At 40.5% G+C, this 18,039-nt stretch overlaps 1 protein-coding gene across 3 annotated transcripts in view; it reads right to left on the bottom strand.

Moving 5' to 3' along the window:
* PLEKHG4B (pleckstrin homology and RhoGEF domain containing G4B) overlaps positions 1-18,039 on the bottom strand; it is an 87,505-nt gene that overhangs the window by 47,462 nt on the left and 22,004 nt on the right. For all 3 annotated transcript variants that reach the window (XM_053906826.1, XM_053906827.1, XM_053906828.1), the window contains one exon: positions 17,273-17,470. In XM_053906826.1, the coding sequence (XP_053762801.1) occupies positions 17,273-17,470 (198 nt within the window). The remainder of the gene's footprint in view (positions 1-17,272; positions 17,471-18,039) is intronic.

Genomic DNA, 18,039 nt, shown 5'->3' with positions numbered 1-18,039 from the left:
TTTTATTTGTGTCTTCATATACTTAAAGTGTATTTCTTTTTTTTAATTTTTAAATTTTATTTTTTTAAATTTACATCCAAATTAGTTATCATATAGTGCAACAATGATTTCAGGAGTCGATTCCTTAATGCCCCTTACCCATTCAGCCCATCCCCCGCCCACAACCCCTCCAGCAACCCTCTGTTTGTTCTCCATATTTAAGAGTCTTCATTTTTGAGAGAGAGACAGAGAGAGACAGAGCATGGGCAGGGGAGGGGCAGAGAGAGAGGGAAACACAGAATCTGAAGCAGGCTCCAGGCTCCAAGCTGTCAGCACAGAGCCTGATGTGGGACTCAAACCCACGAACCACGAGATCATGACCTGAGCCAAAGTTGGATGCTCAACCGCCTGAGCCATCCAGGCTCCCCAGTTTCATTGTTGATTTTAGTAATTAGGGGATATTTCTAAAATTAGGAAAGTAGAACATGCACATCTGGCCTTTTTCCGTACTCACAGGTCTACCACAGCACAGGCATGCTGACATCACCGCATGTCCCCTTGTCATGGTTTTACAAGTACATGTTAAAAAACTGATGCAAGGGGTGCCTGGGTGGCTCAGTTTATTTTAGATCTAAGATATCTGATTCTAACTGTGTGTGACACTATAGTGTCCACACATATTTCCACGAATATGACAAGAGTTTCAGATAGTCTATCATACTGAATTCTCCCTGCTCTGAATATTAATCTTTATATTTTTCTGCTTGTCAGTAAGCAAAAACCTGTCTTGTCGTGTACCTGGTGCCTCTCTGACCACCAAGAGGCTGGGTTTCCCCAGGGTTTCTGTGGGCAAGTAGTGCCTCTTCTGGACATTGCCTCTCCAAGGCTGACTTTTATACAGGACTTAGTATTTTACTTATGTCTATGAGTTCTCTGCAAACACGATGTAAGAAACAGCTTTTATTTGGCTGTTCATTGGCTTCTGAAACACAGATTTACTAGATGTTTCTGCCATCAATCTATCAGTTTCCTTTTTGCGACCTTGAGCCTGAGAAGTCAGTCCCCTCCCCTCTCTGTGTTTCACCCTAACTCATAGACAAAAGCCTCTGCTGGTGTTTTCCTAAGTGGCCTGCACAGTGCTAGGTGACCGCTCACCACACCCCTGAGACCTGCCCCCCTCCCTGCGACTCCCATGCTGACCGCATTGTTCACAGTCCCTCTGGCTCTGGGTGATCAGGACTGGTAGCTGGTCTGTCAGAGCAGGCCATCACTATAAAAGAATGGCCATACACACTCAGAATGTTTTATTTTTGCTTTAAATATGTAAATGCACATTCCTGAACCTCCATCCCTTAGAGGTTTGTCCCTCCCAGTGCTCTCCCTCAGCCCCAGGAGAGCTCTCATGGCTCCTTTACGGTCAATCCCACGTTACTAGATGATAGTTCTCTACACTAAGCTCCCTGAGGTAGATTTCTGCGTGGGTCAGTCTCTTCATGGGACTCTAACAGGCACAGAGACCCATCTTTTCTCTGCTGACTTGGGGGCTCTACTGTCTCCCCTGGGTTGGCCACAGTCATGTTGCTGTGTCTCACAGCACCTCTCAAATGGAGCGAGAACATAAAGACAGTAGGCGAAGAATATGGATGGAGAACTCTTCGGGATTTCCCACCAAATATCCCAGTCTCTCAGGTGTCTTGCTCATACCTAATGTGATGGCACCTTTTTTTAAGACTTTAGGGAGTCTCTGCTGAACATTCAACTCGTTTTCACAGAAAAAGCTATCCCTCTTTATTTCTGCACTCATATTTAATCAGTTTAGGGTTCAATTAAATTGGATTTAATTAGCTCTTCTTTTCCTACCTTAAGGTGGAAATTTAGGTAAGTGATATCAGACTTCCTCCACAAAACTACATATTAGTTTAAACTATATTATACACTAAGCATTGCTTTAGTTGCATGTAAACATTTCTGCACATTGTGTTTTCATTATGATTCAGTTCCAATAATTTTCCTTGTGATTTCTCTAAGTCATGGGTTCTTTAGAAATGTGTTATTTGATTTCCAAAAATTTGGGAGTTTCTACTTATTTGTTGTTATTTCTGATGATAGCATTGTGGTTACAAAAAAATACTTTATTTCTGCCCTTTCAAATTTATGAAATTGTATTTTTTTAGAGACCTACAGCATGTTGTCTATCTTGAAAAAATTTCATGTGCACTGGAAAGAATGTGTATTCTGCATTTGTTGGATGTAATGTTCTATAAATGTCAAATAGGTCAGTTTGTTAGGTGTTTTTCGGATCTTTTATATCCTTATTGTTTTTTACTGATCATTTTATCAATTTTTGACAGAAGTACATGAAAATTCCCATTTAGTGTTGCCAGTTGTTTGTCTTAATGTACTCAGAAGCTCTCTTACTAGGTACTCTGTTGATAAATGGAGGCTCTTATTGCTATGAATTGTCCTGTCCCCATGTGTCTCCTGTGACTCTGTCAGAGACCTAACTTGTCTGACAGAAAGATCATTGCCTCACCTACTCATACTTAGTCGCATATCTTTTTCCATTCTTTTTCTTTCACCCTTTGTATGTGTTTATATTTTAAAGGGCATTCCTTATAACCAGCATTTAGTTGGTCTTGCCTTTTTCTCAGCCTGAGTCTGGCAATATTTGCTTTCAGTTGGATTTTTTAGTTCATTTAAGTACATTTAAAATAATTACAAATATGGTTGGATTAAATCTGTCATCTTCACATCTGTCATCTGTTCATCTATTTGCCTATCTGTTTCTTTGTTCTTCCTTTTATCTTCTCTTCTGTGTTTTGGATTCCATTTATCTACTCTACTGATTTTTCGGTTATACCTCTTCGTGTTGCTTTCGGTAGTTGCTCTCAAGACTACAACATGCATCTTTAACTATTCAAGTAACATTTTGTTACTTTAAAACAATGTAAGAACCTAGAGTAGTACAATTCAATTTACTCCCTCCCACATTTTGTGCTTTTGTCATATATTTTAAAAAATCTTATTTAAATTCCAGTTAGTTAACATACAGTGTAATATTAGTTTCAGGTGTACAATTTAGTGATTCAACACTCCCATACAATACCCAGGGTTCATCACAAGTGCACTCCTTCATCCCCATCACCTATTTGACTCCTCCCCTACTCCCCTCTCCTCTGGTAGCCATCAGTGTGTTCTCTATAGTTAAGAATCTGTTTCTTGGTTGGTCTCTCTTTTTTTCCTTTGCTCATTTGTTTAAATTCTGCATGTGAGTGAGATCATACGGTATTTGTCTTTCTCTGACTTAGTTTGCTTAGCATTACACTGTCTAGCTCCTTCCATGTTGTTGCAAATTGTAAGATTTTATTTTTATGGCTGAGTAGTATTCCAGTGTGTGTGTGTGTGTGTGTGTGTGTGTGTGTGTGTGTGTGTGTGTCTCCCACATCTTCTTTACCCATTCATCTGTCAGTGGACACTTGGGTTGCTTCCATAGTTTGGCTATTGTTAATAATGCTGCAATAAACATAGGGTGCACATATCCCTTTGAATTAATGTTTTCATATTCTTTGGGTAAACCGCACAGTAGTGTGATTACTGGATCATAGGGTAGTTCCCTTTTTAACTTTTTGAGGAACCTCCACACTGTTTTCCAGAGTGGCTGCACCAGTTTGCATTCCCACCAACAACGCATGAGGGTTTCCCTTTCTCCAAATCCTTGCCAGCACATGTTGTTTCTTGGGTTGTTGATTTTAGCCAATCTCACAGGTATGAGGTGATATCTCATTATAGTTATGATTTGCATTTCCCTGATGATCAGTGATGTTGAACATCTTTTCATGTACCTGTTAGCCATCTGTATGTCTTCTTTGAAGAAATGTCTGTTCATTAATTCTGACCATTTTTAATCAGAATATTTTTTGGTGTTGATTTATATAAATTATTTATATATTTTAGATATTAAACTCTTGTTGGATATATAATTTGTAAAATATCTTCTCCCATTAGGCTGTGTTTTACTTTTGTTGATTGTTTCATATGCTGTGCAGAAGCTTTTTATTTTGGTGTAGTCCCAATAGTTTTTTTTGTTTTTTTTTTTTTTTTTTTTGCTTTTGTTTTCCTTGCCTCCGGAGACATATCTAAAAAAATGTTGCTATGGCCAGTGTCAAGAGAAATTACTGCCTGTGCTCACTTATAGGACTTTTGATGGTTTCAGGTCTCACATACAGGGTCAGGGCCAGACAGCTTCACAGGCAAATTCTACCAAACATGTAAAGAAGAGTTAATACCTATTTTTCTCCAATTATTCCCAAAAATAGAAGAGGAAGGAAAACTCCCAAATTCATTCTATGAGGCCAACATTACTGATTCCAAAACCATATAGAGATACAATAGCAAAAAAAGAGAATTAAAGGCCAATATCTCTAATGAACACAGATGCAGAACTCCTCAACAAAGTACTAGCAAACAAAATCCAACAATATGTTAAAAAAAATCACTCATCATGATGTAGCAGGATTTATTCCTGGGTCGCAAGAATGGTTCAATATTCAGAAATCAATTGACATGATACGTCACATCAGTAAGAGAAAGGATAAAAACCATATGATCATTTCAGTAGATGCAGAGAAAGCATTTGACAAAGTACAACATCCATTCATGATAAAAACCCTCAACAAAGTAGGTGTAGAGGGAACAGACCTCAACATCATAAAGGTCACATATGAAAAACCCATAGCTGCTGAGAGTTCCGGAAGATGGCGGCGTAGGAGGACGCTGGGCTCACCGTGCGTCCTGCTGATCACTTAGATTCCACCTACACCTGCCTAAAGAACCCAGAAAACCGCCAGAGGATTAGCAGAACGGAGTCTCCGGAGCCAAGCGCAGACGAGAGGCCCACGGAAGAGGGTAGGAAGGGCGGCGAGGCGGTGCGCGCTCCACGGACCGGCGGGAGGGAGCCGGGGTGGAGGGGCGGCTCGCCGGCCAAGCAGAGCCCCCGAGTCTGGCTGGCAAGAGCGGAGGGGCTGGACGGAGTGTGTTCCGACAGCAAGCGCGACTTAGCGTCTGGGAGGTCATAAGTTAACAGCTCTGCTCAGAAAGCGGGAAGGCTGGAGGACAAAGGGAGGGAGAGCTGCTGAGCCCCCAGACGGCAGAGCTCAGTTTGGTGGGGAACAAAGGCACTCGCCAGCGCCGTCTCCCCCGCCCATCCCCCAGCCAAAATCCCAAAGGGAACCAGTTCCTGCCAGGGAACTTGCTCCCTCTGCTCAAACACCCAACTCCGTGCTTCTGCGGAGCCAAACCTCCGGCAGCGGATCTGACTCCCTCCTGCTGCCACAGGGCCCCTCCTGAAGTGGATCACCTAAGGAGAAGCGAGCTAAGCCTGCCCCTCCTGCCCCCGTGCACCTTGCCTACCCACCCCAGCTAATACGCCAGATCCCCAGCACCACAAGCCCGGCAGTGTGCAAGTAGCCCAGACGGGCCACGCCACCCCACAGTGAATCCCGCCCCTAGGAGAGGGGAAGAGAAGGCACACACCAGTCTGACTGTGGCCCCAGCGGTGGGCTGCGGGCAGACATCAGGTCGGACTGCGGCCCTGCCCACCAACTCCAGTTATACACCACAGCACGGGGGATGTGCTCTGCAGGTCCTCACCACTCCAGGGACTATCCAAAATGACCAAACGGAAGAATTCCCCTCAGAAGAATCTCCAGGAAATAACAACAGCTAATGAACTGATCAAAAAGGATTTAAATAATATAACAGAAAGTGAATTTAGAATAATAGTCATAAAATTAATCGCTGGGCTTGAAAACAGTATACAGGACAGCAGAGAATCTCTTGCCACAGAGATCAAGGGACTAAGGAACAGTCACGAGGAGCTGAAAAACGCTTTAAACGAAATGCAAAACAAAATGGAAACGACAACGGCTCGGATTGAAGAGGCAGAGGAGAGAATAGGTGAACTAGAAGATAAAGTTATGGAGAAAGAGGAAGCTGAAAGAAAGAGAGATAAAAAAATCCAGGAGTATGAGGGGAAAATTAGAGAACTAAGTGATACACTAAAAAGAAATAATATACGCATAATTGGTATCCCAGAGGAGGAAGAGAGAGGGAAAGGTGCTGAAGGGGTACTTGAAGAAATTATAGCTGAGAACTTCCCTGAACTGGGGAAGGAAAAAGGCATTGAAATCCAAGAGGCACAGAGAACTCCCTTCAGACGTAACTTGAATCGATCTTCTGCACGACATATCATAGTGAAACTGGCAAAATACAAGGATAAAGAGAAAATTCTGAAAGCAGCAAGGGATAAACGTGCCCTCACATATAAAGGGAGACCTATAAGACTCGTGACTGATCTCTCCTTTGAAACTTGGCAGGCCAGAAAGGCTTGGCACGATATCTTCAGTGTGCTAAACAGAAAAAATATGCAGCCGAGAATCCTTTATCCAGCAAGTCTGTCATTTAGAATAGAAGGAGAGATAAAGGTCTTCCCAAACAAACAAAAACTGAAGGAATTTGTCACCACGAAACCAGCCCTACAAGAGATCCTAAGGGGGATCCTGTGAGACAAAGTACCAGAGACATCACTACAAGCATAAAACATACAGACATCACAATGACTCTAAACCCGTATCTTTCTATAATAACACTGAATGTAAATGGATTAAATGCGCCAACCAAAAGACATAGGGTATCAGAATGGATAAAAAAACAAGACCCATCTATTTGCTGTCTACAAGAGACTCATTTTAGATCTGAGGACACCTTTAGATTGAGAGTGAGGGGATGGAGAACTATTTATCATGCTACTGGAAGCCAAAAGAAAGCTGGAGTAGCCATACTTATATCAGACAAACTAGACTTTAAATTAAAGGCTGTAACAAGAGATGAAGAAGGGCATTATATAATAATTACAGGGTCTATCCATCAGGAAGAGCTGACAATTATAAATGTCTATGCGCCAAATACCGGAGCCCCCAGATATATAAAACAATTACTCATAAACATAAGCAACCTTATTGATAAGAATGTGGTCATTGCAGGGGACTTTAACACCCCACTTACAGAAATGGATAGATCATCTAGACACACAGTCAATAAAGAAACAAGGGCCCTGAATGATACATTGGATCAGATGGACTTGACAGATATATTTAGAACTCTGCATCCCAAAGCAACAGAATATACTTTCTTCTCGAGTGCACATGGAACATTCTCCAAGATAGATCATATACTGGGTCACAAAACAGCCCTTCATAAGTTTACAAGAACTGAAATTATACCACGCATACTTTCAGACCACAATGCTATGAAGCTTGAAATCAACCACAGGAAAAAGTCTGGAAAACCTCCAAAAGCATGGAGGTTAAAGAACACCCTACTAACGAATGAGTGGGTCAACCAGGCAATTAGAGAAGAAATTAAAAAATATATGGAAACAAACGAAAATGAAAATACAACAATCCAAACGCTTTGGGACGCAGCGAAGGCAGTCCCGAGAGGAAAATACATTGCAATCCAGGCCTATCTCAAGAAACAAGAAAAATCCCAAATACAAAATCTAACAGCACACCTAAAGGAAATAGAAGCAGAACAGCAAAGGCAGCCTAAACCCAGCAGAAGAAGAGAAATCATAAAGATCAGAGCAGAAATAAACAATATAGAATCTAAAAAAACTGTAGAGCAGATCAACGAAACCAAGAGTTGGTTTTTTGAAAAAATAAACAAAATTGACAAACCTCTAGCCAGGCTTCTCAAAAAGAAAAGGGAGATGACCCAAATAGATAAAATCATGAATGAAAATGGAATTATTACAACCAATCCCTCAGAGATACAAACAATTATCAGGGAATACTATGAAAAATTATATGCCAACAAATTGGACAACCTGGAAGAAATGGACAAATTCCTAAACACCCACACTCTTCCAAAACTCAATCAGGAGGAAATAGAAAGCTTGAACAGACCCATAACCAGCGAAGAAATTGAATCGGTTATCAAAAATCTCCCAACAAATAAGAGTCCAGGACCAGATGGCTTCCCAGGGGAGTTCTACCAGACATTTAAAGCAGAAATAATACCTATCCTTCTCAAGCTATTCCAAGAAATAGAAAGGGAAGGAAAACTTCCAGACTCATTCTATGAAGCCAGTATTATTTTGATTCCTAAACCAGACAGAGACCCAGTAAAAAAAGAGAACTACAGGCCAATATCTCTGATGAATATGGATGCAAAAATTCTCAATAAGATACTAGCAAATCGAATTCAACAGCATATAAAAAGAATTATTCACCATGATCAAGTGGGATTCATTCCTGGGATGCAGGGCTGGTTCAACATTCGCAAATCGATCAACGTGATACACCACATTAACAAAAAAAAAGAGAAGAACCATATGATCCTGTCAATCGATGCAGAAAAGGCCTTTGACAAAATCCAGCACCCTTTCTTAATAAAAACCCTTGAGAAAGTCGGGATAGAAGGAACATACTTAAAGATCATAAAAGCCATTTATGAAAAGCCCACAGCTAACATCATCCTCAACGGGGAAAAACTGAGAGCTTTTTCCCTGAGATCAGGAACACGACAGGGATGCCCACTCTCACCGCTGTTGTTTAATATAGTGCTGGAAGTTCTAGCATCAGCAATCAGACAACAAAAGGAAATCAAAGGCATCCAAATTGGCAAAGATGAAGTCAAGCTTTCGCTTTTTGCAGATGACATGATATTATACATGGAAAATCCGAAAGACTCCACCAAAAGTCTGCTAGAACTGATACATGAATTCAGCAAAGTTGCAGGATACAAAATCAATGTACAGAAATCAGTTGCATTCTTATACACTAACAATGAAGCAACAGAAAGACAAATAAAGAAACTGATCCCATTCACAATTGCACCAAGAAGCATAAAATACCTAGGAATAAATCTAACCAAAGATGTAAAAGATCTGTATGCTGAAAACTATAGAAATCTTATGAAGGTAATTGAAGAAGATTTAAAGAAATGGAAAGACATTCCCTGCTCATGGATTGGAAGAATAAATATTGTCAAAATGTCAATACTACCCAAAGCTATCTACACATTCAATGCAATCCCAATCAAAATTGTACCAGCATTCTTCTCGAAACTAGAACAAGCAATCCTAAAATTCATATGGAACCACAAAAGGCCCCGAATAGCCAAAGTAATTTTGAAGAAGAAGACCAAAGCAGGAGGCATCACAATCCCAGACTTTAGCCTCTACTACAAAGCTGTAATCATCAAGACAGCATGGTATTGGCATAAAAACAGACACATAGACCAATGGAATAGAATAGAAACCCCAGAACTAGACCCACAAACGTATGGCCAACTCATTTTTGACAAAGCAGGAAAGAACATCCAATGGAAAAAAGACAGTCTCTTTAACAAATGGTGCTGGGAGAACTGGACAGCAACATGCAGAAGGTTGAAACTAGACCACTTTCTCACACCATTCACAAAAACAAACTCAAAATGGATAAAGGACCTGAATGTGAGACAGGAAACCATCAAAACCTTAGAGGAGAAAGCAGGAAAAGACCTCTCTGACCTCAGCCGTAGCAATCTCTTACTCGGCACATCCCCAAAGGCAAGGGAATTAAAAGCAAAAGTGAATTACTGGGACCTTATGAAGATAAAAAGCTTCTGCACAGCAAAGGAAACAACCAACAAAACTAAAAGGCAACCAACGGAATGGGAAAAGATATTTGCAAATGACACATCGGACAAAGGGCTAGTATCCAAAATCTATAAAGAGCTCATCAAACTCCACACCCGAAAAACAAATAACCCAGTGAAGAAATGGGCAGAAAACATGAATAGACACTTCTCTAAAGAAGACATCCGGATGGCCAACAGGCACATGAAAAGATGTTCAACATCGCTCCTTATCAGGAAAATACAAATCAAAACCACACTCAGATACCACCTCACGCCAGTCAGAGTGGCCAAAATGAAGAAATCAGGAGACTATAGATGCTGGAGAGGATGTGGAGAAACAGGAACCCTCTTGCACTGTTGGTGGGAATGCAAATTGGTGCAGACACTCTGGAAAGCAGTGTGGAGGTTCCTCAGAAAATTAAAAATAGACCTACCCTATGACCCAGCAATAGCACTGCTAGGAATTTATCCAAGGGATACAGGAGTACTGATGCATAGGGGCACTTGTACCCCAATGTTTATAGCAGCACTCTCAACAATAGCCAAATTATGGAAAGAGCCTAAATGTCCATCAACTGATGAATGGATAAAGAAATTGTGGTTTATATACACAATGGAATACTACGTGGCAATGAGAAAAAATGAAATATGGCCTTTTGTAGCAACGTGGATGGAACTGGAGAGTGTGATGCTAAGTGAAATAAGCCATACAGAGAAAGACAGATACCATATGGTTTCACTCTTATGTGGATCCTGAGAAACGTAACAGAAACCCATGGGGGAGGGGAAGAAAAAAAAAAAAAAAAAGAGGTTAGAGTGGGAGAGAGCCAAAGCATAAGAGACTGTTAAAAACTGAGAACAAACTGAGGGTTGATGGGGGGTGGGAGGGAGGGCAGGGTGGGTGATGGGTATTGAGGAGGGCACCTTTTGGGATGAGCACTGGGTGTTGTATGGAAACCAATTTGACAGTAAATTTCATATATTAAAAAAAAAAAAGAAAAACCCATAGCTGACATCAATGGTAAAAAACTGAGAGCTTTCCCCTAAGCTCAGGAACAAGACATGGATGTCTACTCTCACCACTTTTGTTCAACATAGTACTGGGAGTCCTTGCCACAGCAAGCAGACAACAAAAAGAAATAAAAGGCATCCATGGCACAAAAACAGACACTCAGATCAATGGAACAGAATAGAGAACCCAGAAATGGACCCACAAATGTATGGCCAACGAATCTTTGACAAGGCAGGAAAGAATATCCAATGGAATAGACAGTCTCTTCCGCAAGTGGTGCTGGGAAAACTGGACAGCGACATACAGAAGAATGAACCTGGACCACTTTCTTACACCACACACAAAAATAAACTCAAGATGGACGAAAGACCTAAATGTAAGACAGGAATCCATCAAAATCTTAGAGGAGAAAGCAGGCAAAAACCTCTTTGACCTTGGCCGCAGCAACTTCTTACTCAACACGTCTCCACAGGCAAGGGAAACAAAAGCAAAAATGAACTACTGGGACCTCTTCAAGATAAAAAGCTTCTGCACAGCGAAGGAAACCATCAGCAAAACTAAAAGGGAACTGACGGAATAGGAAAAGATATTTGCAAATGACATATCAGATAAAGGGTTAGTATCCAAAATCTATAAAGAACTTATCAAACTCAACACCCTAAAACAAATAATCCAGTGAAGAAATGGGCAAAAGACATGAATAGACACTTCTCCAAAGAAGACATCAAGATGGCCAACTGACACATGAAAATGCTCAACATCAGGGAAATACAAATCAAAACCACAATGAGATACCACCTTACTCCTGTCAAAATGGCGAACATTAGCAACTCAGGCAACAACAGATGTTGGCAAGGATGCAAAGAAAGAGGATCTCTTTTGCATTGCTGGTGGGAATGCAAGCTGGTGCAGCCACTCTGGAAAATAGTATGGAGGTTCCTCAAAAAATTAAAAATAGAACTACCATATGACCCAGCAATTGCACTACTAGGTATTTATCCAGGGGATACAGGTGTGTGCTGTTTCGAAGGGACACATGCACCCCCATGTTTATAGCAGCACTATCGACAATAGCCAAAGTATGGAAAGAGCCCAAATGTCCATTGATGGACAATGGATAAAAAAAGATGTGGTATATGTGTGTGTGTGTGTGTGTGTGTGTGTGTGTGTGTGTGTATGTGTGTGTGTATATCTATACACACACACATACACACACACACAGGAATATTACTCGGCAATCAAAAAGAATGAAATCTTGCCATTTGCAACTATGTGGATGGAACTAGAGGGTATTATGCCAAGCAAAATTAGTCAGACAAAGACAAATATCATTATGACTTCACTCATATGAGGACTTTAAGAGACAAAAAAGATGAACATAAGGGAAGGGAAACAAAAATAAAAACAGGGAGGGGGACAAAACATGAGAGACTCATAAATATGGAGAACAAATAGAGGGCTACTGGAGGGGTTGTGGGGGGGGGATGGGATAAATGGGTAAGGGGCATTAAGGAATCTATTCTTGAGATCATTGTTGCACTATATGCTAACTTGGCTGTAAATTAAAAAAATAAAATAAAAAAAAGATATAAAAGGCATCCAAATTCATAAGGAAGAAGTAAAACTTCCACTATTTGCAGATGACATGACACTACATATAGAAAATCCTTCAGACTCCACCAAAAACTACTAGAACTGAGAAATCAATTCAGTAAGGTCACAGGATACAAAATCAATGTACAGAAATACATTGCACTTGTATGCACTAATGATGAAGCAACAGAGAAATTAAGAAAAAATCCCATTACAACTATACCAAAAATAATACCTGGGAATAAACTTAACCAAAGAGGTGAAAGACCTGTACACTGAAAACTATAAAGTTCTGATGAAAGAAACTGAAGATGGTGTCTGGGTGGCTCAGTTGGTTAAGCGTCTGACTTCGGCTCAGGTCATGATCTCGCGGTTCGTGAGTTCAAGCCTCTCATCAGGCTCTGTGCTGACAGCTCAGAGCCTGGAGCCTGCTTCAGATTTTGTGTCTCCCTCTCTCGTTGCCCCTCCCCTGTTCATGCTTTTTCTCTCAAAAATAAATAAACATTAAAAAAAAATTGAAGATGACACAAAGAAACGGAAAGAAATCCCATGCCCATGGATTGTAAGAAGAAATATTGTTAAAATGTCTATGCTACCCAAAGCAATCTAGAAATTTAACATAATCCCTATCGAAATACCAGCAGCATTTTTCACAGAACTAGAACAAACAATCTTAAAATTTGTATGGAACAACAAAAGACCCTGAAGAGCCAAAGTAACCTTGAAAAAGAAAAAAAAAAGCTGGAGGTAACATAATTCCAGGCTTCAAATTATATTACAAAGCTGTAGTAATCAAAATAGCATGGTACTGGCATAAAAATAGACACATAGCTCAATGGAACAGAATGGAAAACACAGAGATAAACCCACAGTTATATGGTCAATTAGTCTTTGACAAAGCAGGAAAAAATATCCAATGAGAAAAAGACAGTCTCTTCAACAAATGGTGTTGAAAAAATCAGACACCTATATGCAAAAGAAAGAAACTGGACCACTTTCTTTCACTCAAAATGGATTGGGGACCTAAATGTGAGACTAGCCCTGAGGTTTCTTAAAGTTCAATCTCTCCTCCTCTGAGCATAGATGGTCCTTCCCCGTCAGGTTGCTCTTCCACCCACCCTCTCTGCAGTTTCAGTCACTGGTCCCAGGTTTGAAAGTGTCTTCTGCTCTTGCTCACTTAGGAAGTCATTATCTCTCCATAATTTGGTTCTTTTAGATCTCTGTGTATCCACAGCTCTTGGATGGTTGTAAAGGAAAGTATAATTGTTTTGGTTTATGTAGGGCTTTCTTGTTGCTTGGCAGGAGTTAAAGTCTCTCTCACACTTCTAAACCATAACTAGAGAAAGGGCTCACCTGTTCATTGGCCCTAAATGTTTTGCCAATTTCTGCTGTTCTCTGACCCTTCACTTAGGAGTACATGTACAATTTCCCAAATGTAAAGGTCTTGTCATTATTGATTTGGAGTTTTATTGCACTGCAATCTTTAAAAAAAAAGTTTTTTATTAATGTTTATTTATTGTTGAGAGAGAGAAACAGAGCATGAGCATGGATGGACAGAGAGAGAGGGAGACACAGAATCCAAAGCAGGCTCCAGGCTCTGAGCTGTCAGCACAGAGCCCAATGTGGGACTCAAACTCACAAACAGCGAGATCATGACCTGAGCCAAAGTCAGACGGTTAACCCACTGAGCTACCCAGGCGCCCCTGCACTGCAATCTTTAGATACTAATTCTTTGGTATTTATTGCCACCTTATGATTAATGGTCAATTCTGGTCAATTTCAATAAATGCATATGTACACTTAAGAAGAGTGTATGCTCTCTAATATTCTCAAGTTGTATACATTCTTGAAGTAAATGTATACCCTTTAATTGTAAAATTTTACCTGAATTTTATCAAATTTTGGTTAATTCTGGAAAATGTTGCATGTGTGCTTTGGGAAGGATGTGTATTTTAAAATTACTGGCTTCAGTACTCTACGCATGCCCATTAGTGAAAGAGAGAAATCAGGTGTTCAGACATATCCTAAGTAATACGGGGTCTGTTTATCTATTTGCTTTTCCCATTATGATTATGCTTACTCCTTCTAATTCCCTCAGTTTGTGCACCAAACATTTCAGGCTATGTTGTTAGGTGTTTACAGACTGTTACATATTCCTGGTTGTTACCAGTATTATTACTCAATGATCTGCCTTAGCCTTGATAATGCATTCTGCCTTTTACTATATTTAATTTTTTATGATGATTGCTACACCAGTTATCTTTGGCTGGAATTTTGCTGGGCTACCATTTAAAAATTTTGTTTTCATCCAGTTATTATATATGTTGTGCTTTTTATTCCTGTGCCTTTGCTTTGTTTGTTCCCTCCTTTTCTGGCTTCCATTTGATTTCATCTTCTTTATTGGAATCTCCTGCTCCTGCTTCCCCCCCCCCCCCCCCCCGCCATCAAGCAAACCATTCTATTTCTATATCTTTCTGATTGCCTTTAACTTCTGCAGATAGTTTTTGAGCCAAACTGTGATGAAAGAGAGTCATAAATAAGCTGATGAGTCACTTTGAACATTTCCTGTATCTACAGAGGGATGGAAGAATGGTGGTCACTGAAATCTTAGGAATACAACAAAAAATTAGTAATGTTAGTAATGTTCTTCAAGTCACATACTTCGACCACAGCAGGTAAATAAAAACTGCATTGATCTATATTAACTACGATATGTTTATATGCATAGGTGTTGAGATAAGTTCATTTTCTCCTGTGTCATACAGATGATCGAATTTTATTTTCTTTATTCAAAAGTAAAAAGTAATATAAAGATGCAAATAGCAAGGTTATCCCTAAATTTCATTTTGTGCTTATTAAATTGTATACTTGTAAATATGTATTGATACTAAAGAGTAGTAGTATTCACATGGCTTTTTCAGAAAATAAGCAATTTTGTAAATGGAAAGGCGGATGACTTATGATTAAAATGAAAGGAAAAGGAAACACAACAGAAGAAAGAAGGTGAAGTGAAACATTAGGTCAAAATACCTTCTCAAAACACACCTTTGAAAGGGGACAGGCGTTTCTGTTCCCTGTGCTGCTGTTTACCTCTGTTTCTTATCAATCAATACCCTTTAAGTGTGCAAAAGATACACAATCACAAAGGAAAAAATCCTCTGTGTAGACGACTTCACACAAAGAATCAAATGTAGGATATCATTGGTCATTTCTCTACCGTGGTCATTCTAGCTAAAAGGCATTCAAAGAATTTAATAAATCAAAGTAGTCCAGTGGTAGTTTTTTTTAAAAGCCCTACTTCAATATCAATGGAATAATAAAAGGCACTGATTAATAAAGATCTTACTTTTTAAGATCTTTGTACTTTTTAATATCAAATGTACTTTTATTGTTTATTTATTTTTGAGACAGAGAGAGACAGAGCATGAATGGGGGAGGGGCAGAGAGAGAGGGAGACACAGTATCGGAAGCGGGCTCCAGGCTCTGAGCCATCAGACCAGAGCCTGATGCGGGGCTCAAACTCACGAACCGTGAGATCGTGACCTGAGCTGAAGTCGGACGCTCAACCGACTGAGCCACCCAGGCGCCCCTCAAATGTACTTTTATATGACTGAGCCATGAATCTCTATAGCAGCTCACTGCAATATACCCACAAATTGTCTGCCATTAATTTTAAGATTGCCTCAAAAATAACCTACAATAAAATATCCCAAGACATTTCTCCCCTAAATTGATCTACAGATTTAAAGTAATCTTAATCAAAACTCCTAGTATGATTTTTATAAATTAACAGATTCTCAATTTTTTATAGATATGCAAAGACACTAGAATAACTAAACAATTTTGAAAAAGAAGAACAAAGTGGGAGGCCTTATACCAGCTGATTTCAGGATTCACTCTAAAGGTTCAGTAATCAAAACCATGTTACTGGAGGAAAGAGAGACAGATCAGGGGAACAAAACAGAGTCTAGGAACAGATTCACACTTGTACTGACAATTCACTTTCAACAATGTTGCCTGGGTGAGTCAATGGAGAAAAGACGGTGGTCTTTTCAACAAATGGTGCTGGAACCATTGGATAGATAAGACATGCAAAGACAAACAAATTTGAAGCTTACCTCACACCATATACAGAAATTTAACTCAAAATGGATCTTAGGCATGAAAGTGAAGTCATCAGGAGACAGAGGTTGGAAGTGGCCCAGCAATCACACTTCCAGCTATTTACCCAAGAAAACATAAGCCCACACAGATCTTGTATGCAGATGTTCGTAGTAACTTCATACATAATATTCTAAACTGGAAGCAACCTAAATGTCTATGAATCTATGAATGAGTAAACAAATTGCAGTGTATTCCATACAATAGAATACCACTCAGGAAAAAAAAAGCACCTAAGAAATTTATTAACCTGGGTTTGAAGACTAGTCAAAGTTCACTGGGGATACCTGTGGACAGAATGGATACCTGTGGACAGAGTGGGCTCTACAGCTGGCAGGTCTGAGAGGCCTGTTTCTGGAACACAAAGCCCTAGTTCATTCATCATTTGTGACTATGGAGAAAAGGAGCCAGAAGTCAGAGGAAAGGAGCTGAGCCAGTAACCTTATGGACCCCAAACCTGGAGTGGACTGCGAAGATCTCTCCATTTTATGCGATGAAACTCTATGAAAAATGGCTGAGATTAATCTCGCAGCTTCCTTTCAAAAAGAAAACAACAAATGCTCACTTGAATTATTTCTGCTTTAATTACTAGTTTAATTCCATGTTTTCCTTTGCCTCCATCACTGGTATAATTGCCCAGATCTAGAATTTCATGTGCTCAGTTGAAATATTTTCCAGGTACCAAGTAACACTTTGCCCGTCTCTTCCATACAGTCAAGGACAGGGAGGCATTATCTGCAGGAGAGGGTCTCCCAGGTTTCCTTCTGCAGGGAAAACCATCACAGGCCCTGTCCCCTGAGGGGAGGGTCTCACACAGGTTTTGGCCCCTGCAGGGCAGTTACTCACACAGGCTTCCTGCTGCAGGTATTGTAGGACCTTCTTGGCTGGAATGAGGAAGTCAGTGAGGCAGCGCAGCCCATCCCCACCGTGGAGCCTCTCAGCCACACTGAACAGCTGCCAGAGCACCGTGGCTGCCGTGGCCTCAAAAGGTGGGTAGAGGGAAGACAGTGTGTTCTGGATATAGGTGTCAAGGGATTCCAGATCCTGAAATGCAAGAGAGCATCGGGTAATTTAAGACATCAATGAAGACAGGTGCAGAGGAGAGTTTCACCGGCTGGTTATGTAAGGGTCCCCTTTACAGGCTCTGTCTTATGTCTGGGTATGTGACTTGTCTCTGTGGGAAGGTGCAGGCAAACCCTCAGCATAGTGGGGAGTTCCTCTTGGAGCAGTCTGCTGGTCCTTCACATTGTCACACTGAGGAAGTGCCCACGGCTGCATTAGGTACACCTGACCCCTGAGCCTATGAGGGGAACCCTAACTAACACTTTAAGTGAGGTTGTTGCTGCTGTCACCGGAGGCACAATCAAGTTCCACCCCATTAAATTCTGAAATGTGCACCTGAAATGCTACATTTTAGGGTTATCTGTGGAGCGTCTGGAATTTCTCAGGGGGCTTTCCCTTTCCCTGGTACTCCTGGGTCTGAAGGGAATGGGGGAGGCCCCTGTGACAAGGACAGAGCGGGTTCACATGTAATTTAATACTCAGAAAAGTTTACCTATAGTAAATACATTTTAACTGTACTGATAATGTTTAAAAGATTAAAAAAAACCCAT

The sequence above is a fragment of the Panthera pardus genome, unplaced genomic scaffold (assembly GCF_024362965.1).
Source record: "Panthera pardus isolate Hobbes unplaced genomic scaffold, ASM2436296v1 HiC_scaffold_2, whole genome shotgun sequence".
Classification (NCBI taxonomy): domain Eukaryota; kingdom Metazoa; phylum Chordata; class Mammalia; order Carnivora; family Felidae; genus Panthera; species Panthera pardus.
This window is presented reverse-complemented; position numbering and strand designations above follow the sequence as displayed.